This window comes from Polypterus senegalus, chromosome 12 (genome assembly GCF_016835505.1).
Source record: "Polypterus senegalus isolate Bchr_013 chromosome 12, ASM1683550v1, whole genome shotgun sequence".
In the NCBI taxonomy this organism is placed as follows: Eukaryota; Metazoa; Chordata; class Cladistia; order Polypteriformes; family Polypteridae; genus Polypterus; species Polypterus senegalus.
In genome coordinates, this window is record NC_053165.1 from 144,952,474 (window position 1) to 144,967,459 (window position 14,986).

The 14,986-nt window shown below is 38.4% G+C and overlaps 1 protein-coding gene across 1 annotated transcript; it reads left to right on the top strand.

The window, feature by feature from the left end:
* Positions 1-6,762: 6,762 nt before the first annotated feature.
* Positions 6,763-14,500, top strand: LOC120541792 (fish-egg lectin-like). Its single transcript, XM_039773724.1, has 4 exons — positions 6,763-6,871; positions 10,697-10,924; positions 11,855-12,200; positions 13,905-14,500. Exons 1-4 carry the CDS (start codon positions 6,823-6,825, stop codon positions 14,041-14,043), a joined length of 762 nt encoding a protein of 253 aa, XP_039629658.1. The 5' UTR covers positions 6,763-6,822; the 3' UTR covers positions 14,044-14,500.
* Positions 14,501-14,986: the final 486 nt, after the last annotated feature.

Here is a 14,986-nt window from a genome sequence, read left to right on the forward strand (position 1 = left end):
GACTCATCACTATTAACTGCCAGACAATGTCAGAAGCCATTAAGAAATCTAACAGAATGTTAGGTTATGTAGCACAAAGTCCAAAGAGGCTATTTTCAAGCTTTATAGTATAATGGCGAGGCCTACCCTGGAGTACTATGTGCAGTTTTGGTCCCCAGGCTATAAAAAGGACATAACAATGCTAGGAAAAGTCCAGAGAAGTGCAACTAGGCTGATTCCAGGGCTACAAGGGTTGAATTATGAGGAAAGGTTAAAAGAGCTGAACCTTTTCAGTTTAAGCAAAAGAAAATTAAGAGGAGACATGATTAAAGTGTTCAGAATTATGAAGGGAATTAGTCCAGTGGATCGAGGCTGTTAATTTAAATGAGTTCATCAAGAACACAAGGACACAGTTGGAAACTTGTTAAGGGCAAATTTTGCACAAACATTAGTAAGGTTTTCTTTGCACAGAGTACCACAGACACATGGAATAAACAACAAAGTAATGTGGTAGACTGTAGGATTATAGGGACTTTCAAAACTTGACTTAATTTTATTTAGAATAATTAAATGCATAAGAGTGGAGAGCTTTGTGGGGCTGAACGGCCTGTTCTCATCTAGATTGTTCTAATGTTCTAGTCCTGCACAAGTTAAAGGTTATGTTCTCACCCCTTCTCCTACTTAACTGTCAGATCAAAAGCTCTTGTTAGTAGAAAATCACCTTTTTGCCTTTAGACTGCACAGAAATACCAATGTGGCATCCCACAATAAATATGTCTGGCATCCCACAATAAATACAGTATGTCCTTTGCTCCCTGCAGGCCCAAACAAGATTAATTCCGTTTTCACAGTATCTATTTTCACCCTAGGGTAGATTGCTGCAGTGATTGTCAAAAATGCTTTGAAACAATCATCAGGATATGCTGAAGTTTATTTTGGAATATTTTCAAATATTTGAATTGTAGAAGTGAGCTATGACATTTCTCTCGACGCAAAGTTCATTTACCAAGCTTTGGAGCCAGCAATCAACAACTTCTAATCCTTAGCTGGATACACTTTAATGCAGCAAGTTAAGGCAGTGTTTCTTTTGTCTATAAGTACAGCACTTACTGTGAAGTTCGTAGAACTCGTTTTCGGTAAATGTTACCTCAGTAGTTTCCATTCTCACCTTTTCATTGAAATTCCCCTGAGTTATTTAAGGGCTCCACAAGCTTTATTTGTATCATTTTTTTAATGAAATTTTCATAGTCTGAAACTAATTTGTGCAAAAATGTACTTAATTCATGTTTTGTGCCAAAGCTTTGCTGTGCAGGCTTATTCTGTAAAGTAATTATGCAGTCTTTTCATAGACAGCGGCAAAAGACCAGAATAAACACAAGTGAAATAGTCCTTTTAGAGTCGATATTCAATGAGTTTATTTAATCTATGTACACTGTTAATATACCATGACCTGTTTTCCATATTGTGCATTGTTTAATGTGTATTTGAGAACCTCTGAGCCCCTCCTAGGTTTATGGAGTGGAACAGTAGCTCTCTTGACAAACTCCTAGGTAGATATTTACACAACGACTAACATAAACACCTTCACTTCATCAGGAGTTTTCTTTAAACTTAATTATGTTTACATTCATTTTATTCTGCTAACCTGTTAAGATCTTCTAACACAAGGAGACCCTTCATGCACATTACTTGATAGAGGGATTCCAGCAGCCCTATGGATGGTGTGAAGTGGTGCTTGACAATGCTCCTCCAAAGTACTAAAGCGCATGCGATGCTACTTCTGGCAGGAATGCCTGATTTCATCCTTACAAAGACAATGAGGCCAGGCAGAGGTAAAAGATGGGTCACTGTGAAACACTGGGAACTATTGACACAGCTGTTGGAGTTGCTTTATAGACTTGGATCTTCAAGGTCAAAGGAGGACTCAGGGGTGCAGGGATAATACACAAAAAACACTAAAATAAGTTTTAGGTTAGTGGCAGTGGAATGAACAGATGGCTACCTCTAGCCTAGGAAATGATTGAGGGGCATGATTGGAAATGACCCTGAGTGGGAGCTCAAAGCTGCCTCTGTAACAGGGAAATGTTGAGTGTGGAGCTAGGAAGGGACTGGAGTGAACTCTCCATTGGAGGAAGAAACATCCTTATCAGAAACAGAAGGAGAGAAACAGAAGTTGTTGAGGTAGTATGTTGGTGGACAAGTGGGTACACCATCTAACCAGAAAGACTAAGTTCAAAATTGGGTTAAATAGACCAGGAAAGGCAGCAGGTTTTGTGATTGTATCTTATTTTATTTGTATCTGTGTATTCCCTTTACATGTATCCCTTTCTGTGTTTATGTTATGTAATATGTATGCCATTTTGTAATCTTTGTAACCTTGTTACACATGCGCGTTGGAGGTATTTAATAATCCCACTGGGACAAGAGGTGGCACTGCCACTTACACTGTCTTCTCTTTTCTCCTTTGCAGTGCCGAGAAACCACCGCTTCAGGTCCAACTGCCATAAATCCCTGGTGTCCCAGAAGGAGGTGTCACTTTTGGCATGGGCATGCCATGAGTGAGAGCTCTGTCAAGCCAGACCCTACTTGGTTCTTTGAAACCCCAGGCCAGGGGAGAAGTGCCAAAACACGCCCTTTTCATTCTGTTGTTTATTCTTTTACCCTCACCCTTGGACAAATAAAAAAGAGAACCCAGTTGGTGTCCCATACATTTGCATTGCAGTCTGTCATTGCCACACCCGACCACAACCTCTTCTGAATGGTTTTGTGTGCTGAATACAAATTCAGTGGCCCCCTTCTACCAAAATGGAAAAAATAAGTAAGTTACAATGATTTACCCTTTTCAAAGAGCTTACACAATATATACATTTCAGAGTAAACAAAAATATTTAAACTCAGTCTAAAATACATCCATTTTCTCTTACATGGCCCCAGAAGACAGCAGCTAATCCCAGCAGCTTCAGGTGCAAGGCAGGGATCAACTCTGAGCATCAGTAATACACAAAGCACATTCACATTCACTCTCGCCTGTTTAGAATTGCCATTGAGCATAACATGCTGTGACATGTAGGGGGCACACGTGCCCCTCAAACACCCAGACACAGCCAAACCACACAGTCACAGGTTCAAGGAAAGGAGTTTTATTCAAACAAAATTCCCTTCTATAGGTTTTCTATTACCTGATAAATCAGTCACAGTGACATTCCTTTCCTTTGTCACCTCCTCCTGATTCCAACTACTAGATGAGGCGGAGCGGCTGCTTTTCAGTATGAACTCTGGAGCACTTCCACTGTAACAGGACTGTCACCTGGAAGTACTTCCATATACAGTGAAACCTCTCCATAATAGGGGAGCCTGCTCCCAACAGCTCCCCCTAGCAGCAATCAAGAACCCCAAAAAGGCTGCCCAGCAAAACGGTGACTTCCATGCAGCCCTGCAGGTGTCCAAACAGGAGCCATACCAGAGGAACACTGCCACCCAGGGTACTAGGGGAACACAAAGCCACAGGAGGCAGTCACTCTTTGTCCTTCCTTCATAATAGCCTCCCAACTGGGAAAGGTACCACAAACTAATCCAGTCAGGATATCCATCTATTCATCTCCTTCCTTTATCATTAATTCCTGGCTGGGAAAGGAACGATCCACCACAGCCGGGGTGCTAATCAAACCAGGTCTTCGATGACAATTCTAATCTTTGGGATGAGAGAGAAAAAGTTGAGAACAACAGAATAATAATACAAGGAGACCATGTGAAATCGACACATATAGAGGCTGGGTCAAAATTTAAAACCAGACACCCTGGTTAATAAGAGAACACTAACCAGTATGCCGCTCTGCTTCCCCTTCAAGGATGTATCCTGACCATTCCCCTGAGTTTAAAACCTGCTTATTAAGAAATTGTATCAGTGTCAGTATTGCAAGACAAGATCATTAAACTCAGATGTGAAGTTTTTTTATCACTTTGAAACTAATAACAAATGGAACAGCTAATGCAATCTCAGAAAATACCATTTACTATAGTAGTGGTTTATAAATTTTACATTGTTCCATGATAGCCTGTCATCAAATCCAGGATTCATTTCTGCCAAGTCCTGATGCTGACAGTAAAGGAGTCAGTCTCCTTAAACCCCAACTTGGGAAAAGCAGGTAGAAGGAATGGATGGTTGGATGTTGTAACACAGTTATACTAATGAACTAATCCTAAAGACCTGGAGAAAAATTACAAATGAGGCACCTGCAAGGAGTACAGAGAAACTATGATTATGGCACACTGGCTGGGATTCTAACTTCTCATCAAGCCATGTGAGGAGGCAACAGTACCCACTGTGCTGCTGTCCTGTCTCCCCAACCTTTTTATTGCAGAGCACAGGCCTTGGCATAACAATAGGAGACACACTATAAACTAGCACAGTACTTTCCTAAACTGAAAATAATAAATAAGATTTTACAAGAGACCTCTATAAACATTCATATGTTATAGGAATTTATACAGTTTCTGAGAGAAAACCTAATTGAAGATTAAATTTATTAACTAACTCAAGTTTATATAAAAAAAAAAATATTCTTGTAAATTAAAGGAATTTATAAAAATAAATCTCTGAGCTCACAGAGATAACAAACTTTCTGAGAGAAAGGGGCTCTATAGTGGGCAATAATGGACCACAGTAAATGATATAAAAGTGTCCATGAAAAACATTTCACATTACTCGTGTCACATAATCCACACATAAAGTCATCCAGTCAAATGCTCACAACAAGCAAAATGCATGCATTATTTGTTAAGTAAAATCACAGCATTACACGCAGAGAAAAAACATTCACACCAAGATCATGCTTATGAAAAGAAGATCTGCCTCTTCTCCTCATTCAATTCAGGCCAAAAGTCCTGTCTTTAATTCAAAAGTTCTTTCCTACTAGAACATGTCTACTCTGTATACCCTTCTCTGATTTTCTGGAATTATCTATTTAACAATATTTTAGCAAAAAGCATGCATTTTGCCCATTGTCAGCATATGACTAGGCAATCTGATGAGCGGATTACATTACATAAGTAATGTGATATTTTTTCACTGACATTTTTATATCAGTTGCTGCAGTCCAGCATTAGCCACCAACCTGTTCAATCAAAATATTTATTATTTCTGTTCTTGATGAAAACTTGAAATTCAAAATTATTATTGGCTATCACTTTAAACCACATGAGGTAAGTAATATATACAAAAATATCATTTTTGGATTGTGCATTCCTTTAAGGCTAATCTTCATATATGGAATTTATGTCTTTTGGTGATGTTTTGAATTTTGAAACATTATAAGCATTTCAGGTCACCCTAAATGGACGATCTTTAGGGTCATGGGATCATAGGACCCCCCCTATCAAATGATCAAATTCAAATTCTTGCTCAAATTTATTATCATGTATATACAGTACAGTACAATGAAATTCCTACTTGCATGTGTCCCACCGATCAGTGACAGTAGTACCATACCAGCATCAGATAATAAATATAAAATTCTACATTAAATGCATCATTAGAATATAATATATACGCAAGAATCACCAATGCAGTTGTGTCTGCTGGGTAGTCTTAAGATCTGTGGATAAAAACTCCCTCTGAATTTAGTGGTATAAATGACAGTCATTCTTTATTATTTGCCAGAACAAAAATGGAAGAGATGTAACTGGATAAGGTAATTAATAATTCTTTTCTTTTCTAAGGCAGTGCCAGCATGTTCTATGTAAATCCTGAAGCACACACATCTGTGTACCAGTGATAATCTGAGCTGACTTCACCACACTTTGTAGTGCTTTGTGGTCCTGTGCTGAGCAAGTGCCATAGCGGGATGAAACTGTGCTCTGCTGTGCCCCCATGGAAGTTGGTGAGCATGGATGGAGACATCAGGCCTTTCCTCATTCATCTGAGCTGGTAAAGGTATTGTTGTGCCTTCTTAATAATTCTCAAGATGTGTTGTACCCAAATAAGGATCATTGATGATGGTAACTTCAAGAAATTTAATCTGTTTAGCCTCTCTAAAACATGCCATCTGATAGAAATTGGAATATGGTGTGGCAAAATATGGATTGGGTAAATAAAAATGTGCACTTGATTTCCATAAAGGCTCTCGCAAGACTAAAATAATAAATTGAATAGAATAATAAACAATAATGAAGCAAAGTGGCTATTACTGTCAGCACTCAGTTTCATTGTCACATTGAGAGAGTTTGTTCATTCTGTGTTTTTTTGGACTTACTTTTATTTACAAAATGCAATGCTAGGCTAAATGGGGCCAATACATTGGCATGTTAAGAACAAATGTTGGTGTGGGAGTGGGTGTATCACATGAAGTAATCCATCATTTATATTTTAATAGCTGATACAACAAAATCAACCTCAGAACTTGTTTAAAGATGAATTCATTCAAATATTTCCTTTCCCAGTTTATCCAGGTAATTGCCATCATTAACATAAATATTTTATATAAATGTTGAATCGCTAAAGCCGTGCCTTAGATTAACATCTAATTTGCCTTTTTAGTCATGGGACAATCGTGCCTAAAAGCCCACAAAGGAAACCAGGTGTGAATGAAGCTCTGGCCAGTCCTTTCTTCCCAAGCAATCATTTGCAAAGCCATAACTTTTGTAAATATTTTGCCACATTTGTAATGTATAGCTATCTGCTTTGCATTTAACAATGAAACAGAACCACTCCTTTTGTTCAGATTTCTTATTTAACTTTGGAGGGTCCCTTTAAAGCTCCACGCACATTGGTCAGTTGTAGGAAAGCATGTATATAAAAATGTGTCAAAGAAGTGCTAAATTATTGGGTAGAAAGGCACAGCAAGAATGAAGTGTTATCTGATCTTCATCGCTCTCTTCATCAGCTCCAGTGTGGGTAAGTACTAGAGATGTTTTAATGCTATCTTACTTAGGTTTTGGTGTGGCATGATATCTAACTGGGAATAAAAAAGAGATTTGCTGCAGCCAATTGATTTTCAGTTGCCAGCAGAATATGACACATACTCAGGTCTTTAATGTAAGTAGTCATTTAAAGGAATGACACCTGCCTTTATCAAACTAAAGTGATCAAATTAAACAGATGATGTGACAATAACAACACTTTACGTCTAATGTGGGAGTTCACAACACAACGGCACCACATCTGAGCAGTACCTCCTATAAGCCATTGTCTATAAATAAACCCAGATATTTGCTTCTTATTAATTTGCCAGTCTGGAAAAACACAATCAATTTGTTTCCTTTAAAAAATTCAAGAAATTGAATTTAAAATAGAAGTAAAAAAAACATTCAATAGAATTAAATCATAGTCTTCCAAATATTATGACTCTTTATAAACATAAAAACTCAATGCGCATAATATTATTTTTATAATTTATAATTAAGTACAGGGCATTCCACAGAAATTCTGATTCTTACAGGATCAAACTATACTCCGTGACCCTGAACAACCCTGGATATACTCCAAAAATAAGAAAGTTATTCAACACATGTACTGTAATGTCTTGAGTTGCTTAAGCTAGCGCCAGGTAAATACATTATAAATAAACGAGCTAAGAAAAAATAAAAATCTGTACAGCTTGATAGAATTGTATAAACCTGGACAGGTGTAGATAGCAATATTTTAATAGTCATACATGACTAAATAAATAATGAACAGTAGGGGGTACTGTTGAGCCTCCCTAAACTGAAAATAACACTAAAGAGCTCAAGATAAGAAGAAAGGAAAGATAAATTAGTGATAATAACAGTAAGTAGAAGGGTACAAGATATCTGAAAGATACGAAGTACAAAACAACAAAATAAAGTGAACTCTGTAATCACTCTAGGCCTTTATAATGCAAGCTCTGCTCATGATCTGTGCCTACTTTAATGTAACTTTTTAGGTCTGTCTCTGTTCATCCTTTCACATTTGCCTCCTTTCAGTGGCCTCTCTTCCTTCCCCTGTTGAGTGTTCACCCACACCTATCCTCACATGATTACAGTCACTAAAGCAATACCTGGAAGAGTTTTTATAAGCGCAGGCCAGGATCTACCTCCAGGGACAAACCAGTCTTCATTTCTGGGGTCAAGCTGTCTTCTGAAGTTCCTAAGGCCATTGTCTTAGAAATCTCCCCAGTGGTCTGCCTGCAATCTTTAATGTTATTTCTAGTTTAAAGGGCAATACAACTTTCTGGTAGGCAGTCTACTTTAATGTGTACTAGTGAGTCATAAATACCATAATAAGCCTCCCTTCTTCTGCCTTTCGAATGTCAAACTCCTAGTCCTTCCTCGAATCCTAAGGTCTAGAAGCATTTACTTCTGGAGCATTTCCTACTGCCACAAGGTGTCATACTGTTTTTGACAGAGAGTCAACCAAACCCTGTTAAGTACTATGTCAGTTGCCCTTTAGCATTGAGCAGAAATGTAGCTGTTATGTTCACAGAACACTCCAATTGTCATTTCTTATCAGAGCCCTTACTGGTTTCATTTTTGGGGCACTCCACACAATTACGCATGTTAGAATTATCAAATGGTGGCAACACACTTGCATTGTTCCAACAATATACTTTGTCACTACCTGCACATACGGTACTAGGCAAGAGCATCTTATGGCCTGGCATCTTTCCTGTTACCCAAGAAATTTCTTTTGTACCTCAATTCTGATAAAGAACACAGTCAAAATACATTGTACTTCAAGGATATAGAGGTTCCAGTTTAACCATATAATCACATTCATAACTTCAGTATAAAAAAATAAAACATGCATTTCCTGACCTCATAATCAACTGTGATTTCTGTGGGGACCAGCTGGGCTGGCAAATGCAATCTGAGACCATCCTCATTTGTTTTTAGTGAATTCACTGTTTCATCATTCAATGCAATTTAAACTTCTAGTAGTTCCAGCATACTCCAGCTTCCAGCTTCACTCCTAACTCAAGTAAGTGCAAACTAATTTGCAAAATGGGCATCATGGTGATAAAGTGGATAGATAGTGTTACAGCTTTCTGGGTTCTAATCCTGTACCTGGACATTTTTGACTATGAAGTTTCTTGAGGGCGAGTTTTGCCCATAAAGGTATAGTATAGTTTGCTTCCCTCATCCCATTGATGTTGCGGTTGTGTTGCACTAAATTGACCTCTTGACAGTGTATGTGTGAGGGGGCCTGGCAATAATCTGGTGTCCTGTTGAAGAATCTTTTCAGCCCGGTGCTGAGTGTCCACACTGCAGGCTCTGGTCTCACACAACCCTGAGTTGGATTAAGAGGGTTGGGGAACATTACTTTATGTTAGTTTATACAACATTAATAAATTTAGATAACAACACTAATAAAATAAAGCCTTTATAAGAATGAAATAGCCAGAAAAATGAATAATATTTTATTGAAAATGAGCCATATAAGGAAAAAGGTCAAATAAACAGCAAGTAATAAATATTACTGGGTTCAGACACTTTTTATATAAAAACAACTGCATTGTATTTGAAAAATAATCAAAACCAAACACTTAAGCTGTCAGTAACAACTCAAGGGAAGCAGTTTTTAAGAAAAACGCTTTGAGCTAACATCATATGCTTTTATTTCTTCTGTATATTTGTGGGGGGGACTAACAATGGCTCATTGGTGGCTCAAGTAGGATATTCCAATAAATTAAATGGGAAGAGAAAGCCAACTGCTCACAAATAAAATAGTTAACCCCACCACTTCCACTTAATTTCTTCTACCTAATGGCTGAAATAAAGAAAAAGCTGTCCAAACACAGGACTGTTCTGTGCTCCCGGATAATTGACATGGACATATAGGAAGTCAGCTCTTTAATTTATTAAAAAAAATATTAATTGCAGATATATAAAGGATTACGGAAAAAGAGTTAAAATCTGAAGTTACACTCATTAAAGAACATTAAACTTCTATGTATTCTTGAGCAGGGTTCAGCATGTACAGTTTGGAAATGCATGTTTTGCATAAGATAGTTAATTACTAGAGTATGTACAGGGAAAAAGAAGCTTAAGCTGCTCACCTTGCAAAGATGCCTTTAAACATCAGCGTTATAAATTTGTGACAATAACCTGACCAGAGAACTGCCTGAACCTCCCAGCTACAGGCTGTAGAGAGCGCTAGCTAAGCATGGATTTGTAAATATTATTATAGGGTCACTTGCTAAACAAAAGCCCACTCTAGTACTCTTTGGGGCTTCTAGTTTAACTAAACCCAAAATAAATTCCAGATCAGTTATGTGCTTGTGCTGGCTGGCACCTCATGCATGTGGCATAATGGCATCATCACAAAGACAAGTATATGGGATATGTGGCTCTCTGACTGTCATTGTTTAACTCTACTTTTTTCACAGACTTTGCCAGCATGTGTATTTTAACAACACATGATTCTAATATATAATTAGAGCTGGCTATCAAATCTAAAGAGTCCTCAATATAAAAGGTTAACCTCATGCATCTCAAAGATGTGCAAGTCATATATTTGAAACTATAAATTGGCTCAGTGATTGGGACTTGTGCCCCTTCCACGGTTTGTGTCTGTCTTGTGTTAAATAGAGATGGGATAGGCACCGACCCCAAGTGATCATAAAACTGGGTGAAATAGGTTCAGAAAATGGCTGGGTGGATACATTGCTTTTCCTGGTCTCATATATGCATATCTTAATTCCTTCATTAGCTATACTTTAATGTCCATCTTAAAACAGAAACTCCCTTATCTCTTTTGCAGCACTGGATTGCCAGCAGGTGGATGGACGCTTGAAACAAATTGATGTCAGCCTGGGCCAGGTGTTTGGTGTGAACAGCAATGACAACATCTACACTCTCTATGGTAGCAATTGGGTCCAACTCCCAGGAGCTTTGAAGCATGTTACTGTTGGTCCTGCAGGCGTGTGGGGAGTCAACAAAGATAACCAAATTTACAAGATGGTGGCTGGCCAGTGGGTTAATGTTCCAGGTAGACATTTTTTCTTCTGTGGTAGAATAATCTGAGAACTGTGAAACTGTCAGGGAGATTTTTTTTTTCAGCTTGGACTATTTCTGAACATCTCTGAGACAATACATACATACAAGCATCAAATGTGAATTTTCTCATATAATTTAGCAGCAGAAAATTAATACAGAGAGTGAGCATCTCGAAATTGCCAGTTGTAAATTTTTAGAGGCTTTTCAAGGAATAGTCCTCCCTGCGTGGAGTTTGCATGTTCTCCCCGTGTCGGCATAGGTCGGCATAGGCGATTCTAAATTGGCCCTCGTGTGTGCTTGGTTTGTTGGTGTGTTTGTGTGTGTCCTGTGGTGGGTTGGCACCCTGCCCAGGATTGGTTCCTGCCTTGTGCCCTGTGTTGACTGGGATTGGCTCCAGCAGACCCCCGTGACCCTGTGTTCGGATTCAGCGGGTTGGAAAATGGATGGATGGATGGATGGATTTCAAGGAATAGACCTTTCACTTAACGGGTTCAAAGTGGCATGAACAACTATAATTTTTGCATACTGAAATTTTGTTCTTCAGTGTGGAGTTGGAATGTCCTTCTTGTGTGTAAATTTCCTCAGGGGTTTGTGGGTTAATGTTTCTGTTCAAAAGTATATAATTAATTATCTAAGCAGTCACTTCTAATTTTTTGTGACTGTGTGCCTAAATTGGAATCTGGGACCAAATTGTTTTAAAATGATGTCTTATTATGACTTAAGCCTTATTCTGATGAGAATGAAGGTAAACTAAAATCTGTAGTTCTTACCATGTTACCCTTAATTCAAAAGAGTGTAATATAAGTAAGAATAAATACAGAGGGGAATATTAATAAAAAATACAAAATACATAGTCGACTTTGGATGGTTTTGTAAAGAGTTCAATATTTAAATCATTGTATTCATTTCTCATTCACTACAGGCTTGCTGAAGCAGATTGATGCAGGTGGTGATGAGTTTGTCTCTGGTGCAAACATGGTTGATGGTATCTTCTGCATGGGCAGGCAAGCCGCAATGGCATTTAGAAATGCCCAGACTTCTCCTGCATGGGAGCAACTGCCTGGAGCCCTTAAGTACTACTCATGTGGCCCCAATGGCTGTTGGGGTGTCAATTCTGCAAACCAAATATATATAATGAAAGGTGTGACGCCTACTGCTTGCAAGGGCAGTCAACAGTGGCAGAACATTCCAGGCTCCTTGGCAATGATTGAAGTGGGCACAGATGGCAGTGTCTATGGCGTGAACGCAGATGGAAATGTTTACCGCAGGTAGGACTTCTTTCATTGGCACATCTTTCTGTAAACACAAAAAACAATATTATAACACTTGCCACAAGGATAGCTTGACTAAAAAGCTAGACATTGGTTTGAATTGCAGAAATGGCTCGCTGTAACACGCTGACCACGACAACGTAGCTGCTTGTGCTCTAATGGAATCTTAGCCATAAAACCTAACATTCAAAGCTGACACTTCTTACCGATACTTTTTTAAGACTGCCATTTGTTATTTAATGATTCAGGAATATGCAGAGATGCGTACATAAAGCACTATTCAAGTCTATCCGTACATTTTTAAATCATCTTGTAACAAGGCCCTTAACCCACAATTGCTCCGTCCTGGGTATGACGCTAATCTGCATCCATCCCTGTATGTAGGCCCTCCAACCTGCAGGGAAAAACTTGATGGTAGGTGGCAGAGTTGAAACTCCAGCCACCATAAAAAAACCTTACACTGTTCCACTCCATCTGAACTAGTGTGGTGCTGAGGTGTCACCCGTTGTATGGCTGCACTCGGGTCCTAATCTGGATCCTGAGTTGGTTTGTCGTGTGGTGGGTGCGGCAATGCTCTGTATCAGTGCGTGTTCCTAACCTTTTCCTTTTAACAATCAGCTATCACAACTTATGACAAATTGAGGTACAAACCAACCAAGGTTGAATTCTTTGATGCTACAAGGGGAAGAAATAGCTACACACACCTTAAATACCATGCAATAAAGGCAAATGTATTGAGAATTTATACTCAAATCACAAGGAGATACGTACACAGGAATATCTAAACAAGAAAATATATTACAAAAAAAACGAAATATTTATTTTTAGTCCTTCCTTTATGAAGTAAGATTGATCTCAACCAACCATCCAATGGGATTTTCTACTTCATAATAATGCTGGTTGCTTGTCCTTATTATAACGTCTGAGAACATCAAGTGAGTATAATCCAGCTGGTCAATCATCCTGAAGATTCTTCATTCTAATTAAAATCCATAACCACATTATAATCTCAAATAAAAGTCCAAACAGTTTACATTCCCATGTATTTATGAAGGTAACACATAACAGTCATGGTTACAAAGATGGAATACTTACCCTCTTCTCCCCAGTGGCTTCTTTATTAATTTTTTTTCTCTTCTTTTTTCCTCTGCCCTCCACAAGATGGTGTCATTCCTGTAACATTTTGCTTCACAATCAGTCCTTCTTGTCATTACATAAAACAAGGCAGTCTTTTCAAAATAAAAGCTAAACAAGGAATTCAGGATTCTTCCACCAAAAAAAACTTGTAACTAAATAATAGTTTATTGTGGCTTTGTCACAAGCTTATTGATTCACCAGGTCAAAGGCGGCCACAGCCTATACTATCAGCAGTGGGAGAACAACAGAGCACCTCCCTGGATAGTCAGTTGACTTCCAGGCACAAACACGCACACACATCCCTACACAAGTCAGCCAAGAAACATGAACATCTTTGATATGTCTGAAGAAAATTGATTATTTTAAGAAAACTTATAAAGGAACATGCAAGATAAACACATACTGTGACCGAGTCAGGATTTAAACCCTGTGTAGCTGCAGCACTGGTCACAGCACTGCCCCATTTCCAAAATCAAAGTGCTATGTAAAATAATGAATAATGACTTTTGTCAGTTCTGGTCCAAGTCTGCATGGAATCTGATAACATTTGTGCTTTTTTCACAGGGATGGAATAACTGATAGCAATCCTGCTGGTACTGATTGGACACAAATTAACGTATGTGGGAAAATCAAGCATGTGTCCTACGACCTTGGGAAGTTATGGGTCATCAAGGATGATGACAGCATCTGGACCTGTAGCTAACCTCCTCTAGGATGAGTCCACTTGCAAGCATGAGCCAGTTCCAGTGATAATTCATTTGAAGTCACAGAGCTTAACTTCTTAATCTACTTTCCAAAACCAAAAATATTGTCCTTGTTCATTAAAACATCATAATGTGTCTTTATAGATTTACAGTTTTGTTCATGTTAAGATAACCATAATGAGCTTCAGAGAAAACAGAACCTGTTACAACATCTCTGTCACTTTCTTACTATCTGTGGTGCAACAGAGCAAATACCCTACTGTTAAGAGTTGTGAATGGAAAATGAACCTTAAATTCAAATACCAGAAACTTCCAATACCTTTAAAGTAACTTAACATAACAGTAAAGAAATTTGCATTTCTAACTGTCTTTTATTCTGAAGTGATATTTTATTCAGCTATGCATGTCTCTGCAATACTGTGCCTTAATTAAATAAAGCATCTTATTAAAATTGTTCATTTTGATGAATTCTCATTTCAAGCAACTCATCATAATTAAGTTAATTCAAGTTAATTTAAGTTAATCTTGCAGCGCCGGGATGTTCACTGACAAAGTTAAGATGGGCCTATACATGGACCTTCTTGAGCAGGGGTACCTTGTGGGCACTGCAACATTTCAATGCATTACGGTGTAGTGTGTTACGAATGGTGTTCTTGGTGACTGTGGTCCCAATTGCCTTCAGATCATTAACAAGCTCCTCCCATGTAGTTTTGGGCTGATCCCTCACCTTTCTCATGATCATCTTCACCCCATGAGGCAAGATCCTGCATGAATCTCCAGACAGAGGGCAATAGATGGTCATTTTATATTTATTCCATTTCCAAATAATTGCACCAACAGTTGTCACCTTCTCCCCACTGATGCCAATTCCAGCCATGTGCAGGTCTACAATCTTGTCCTTGATGTCCTTTGACAGCTCTTTTGTCTTGTCCATGGTGGTGG

Coding starts and splice junctions, on each gene's coding strand:
- LOC120541792 (XM_039773724.1), top strand. CDS start 6,823: ATGAAGTGTTATCTGATCTTCATCGCTCTCTTCATCAGCTCCAGTGTG. Junction 10,925..11,854: donor CCAGTGGGTTAATGTTCCAG/GTAGACATTTTT, acceptor CATTCACTACAG/GCTTGCTGAAGCAGATTGAT. Junction 12,201..13,904: donor GATGGAAATGTTTACCGCAG/GTAGGACTTCTT, acceptor CTTTTTTCACAG/GGATGGAATAACTGATAGCA.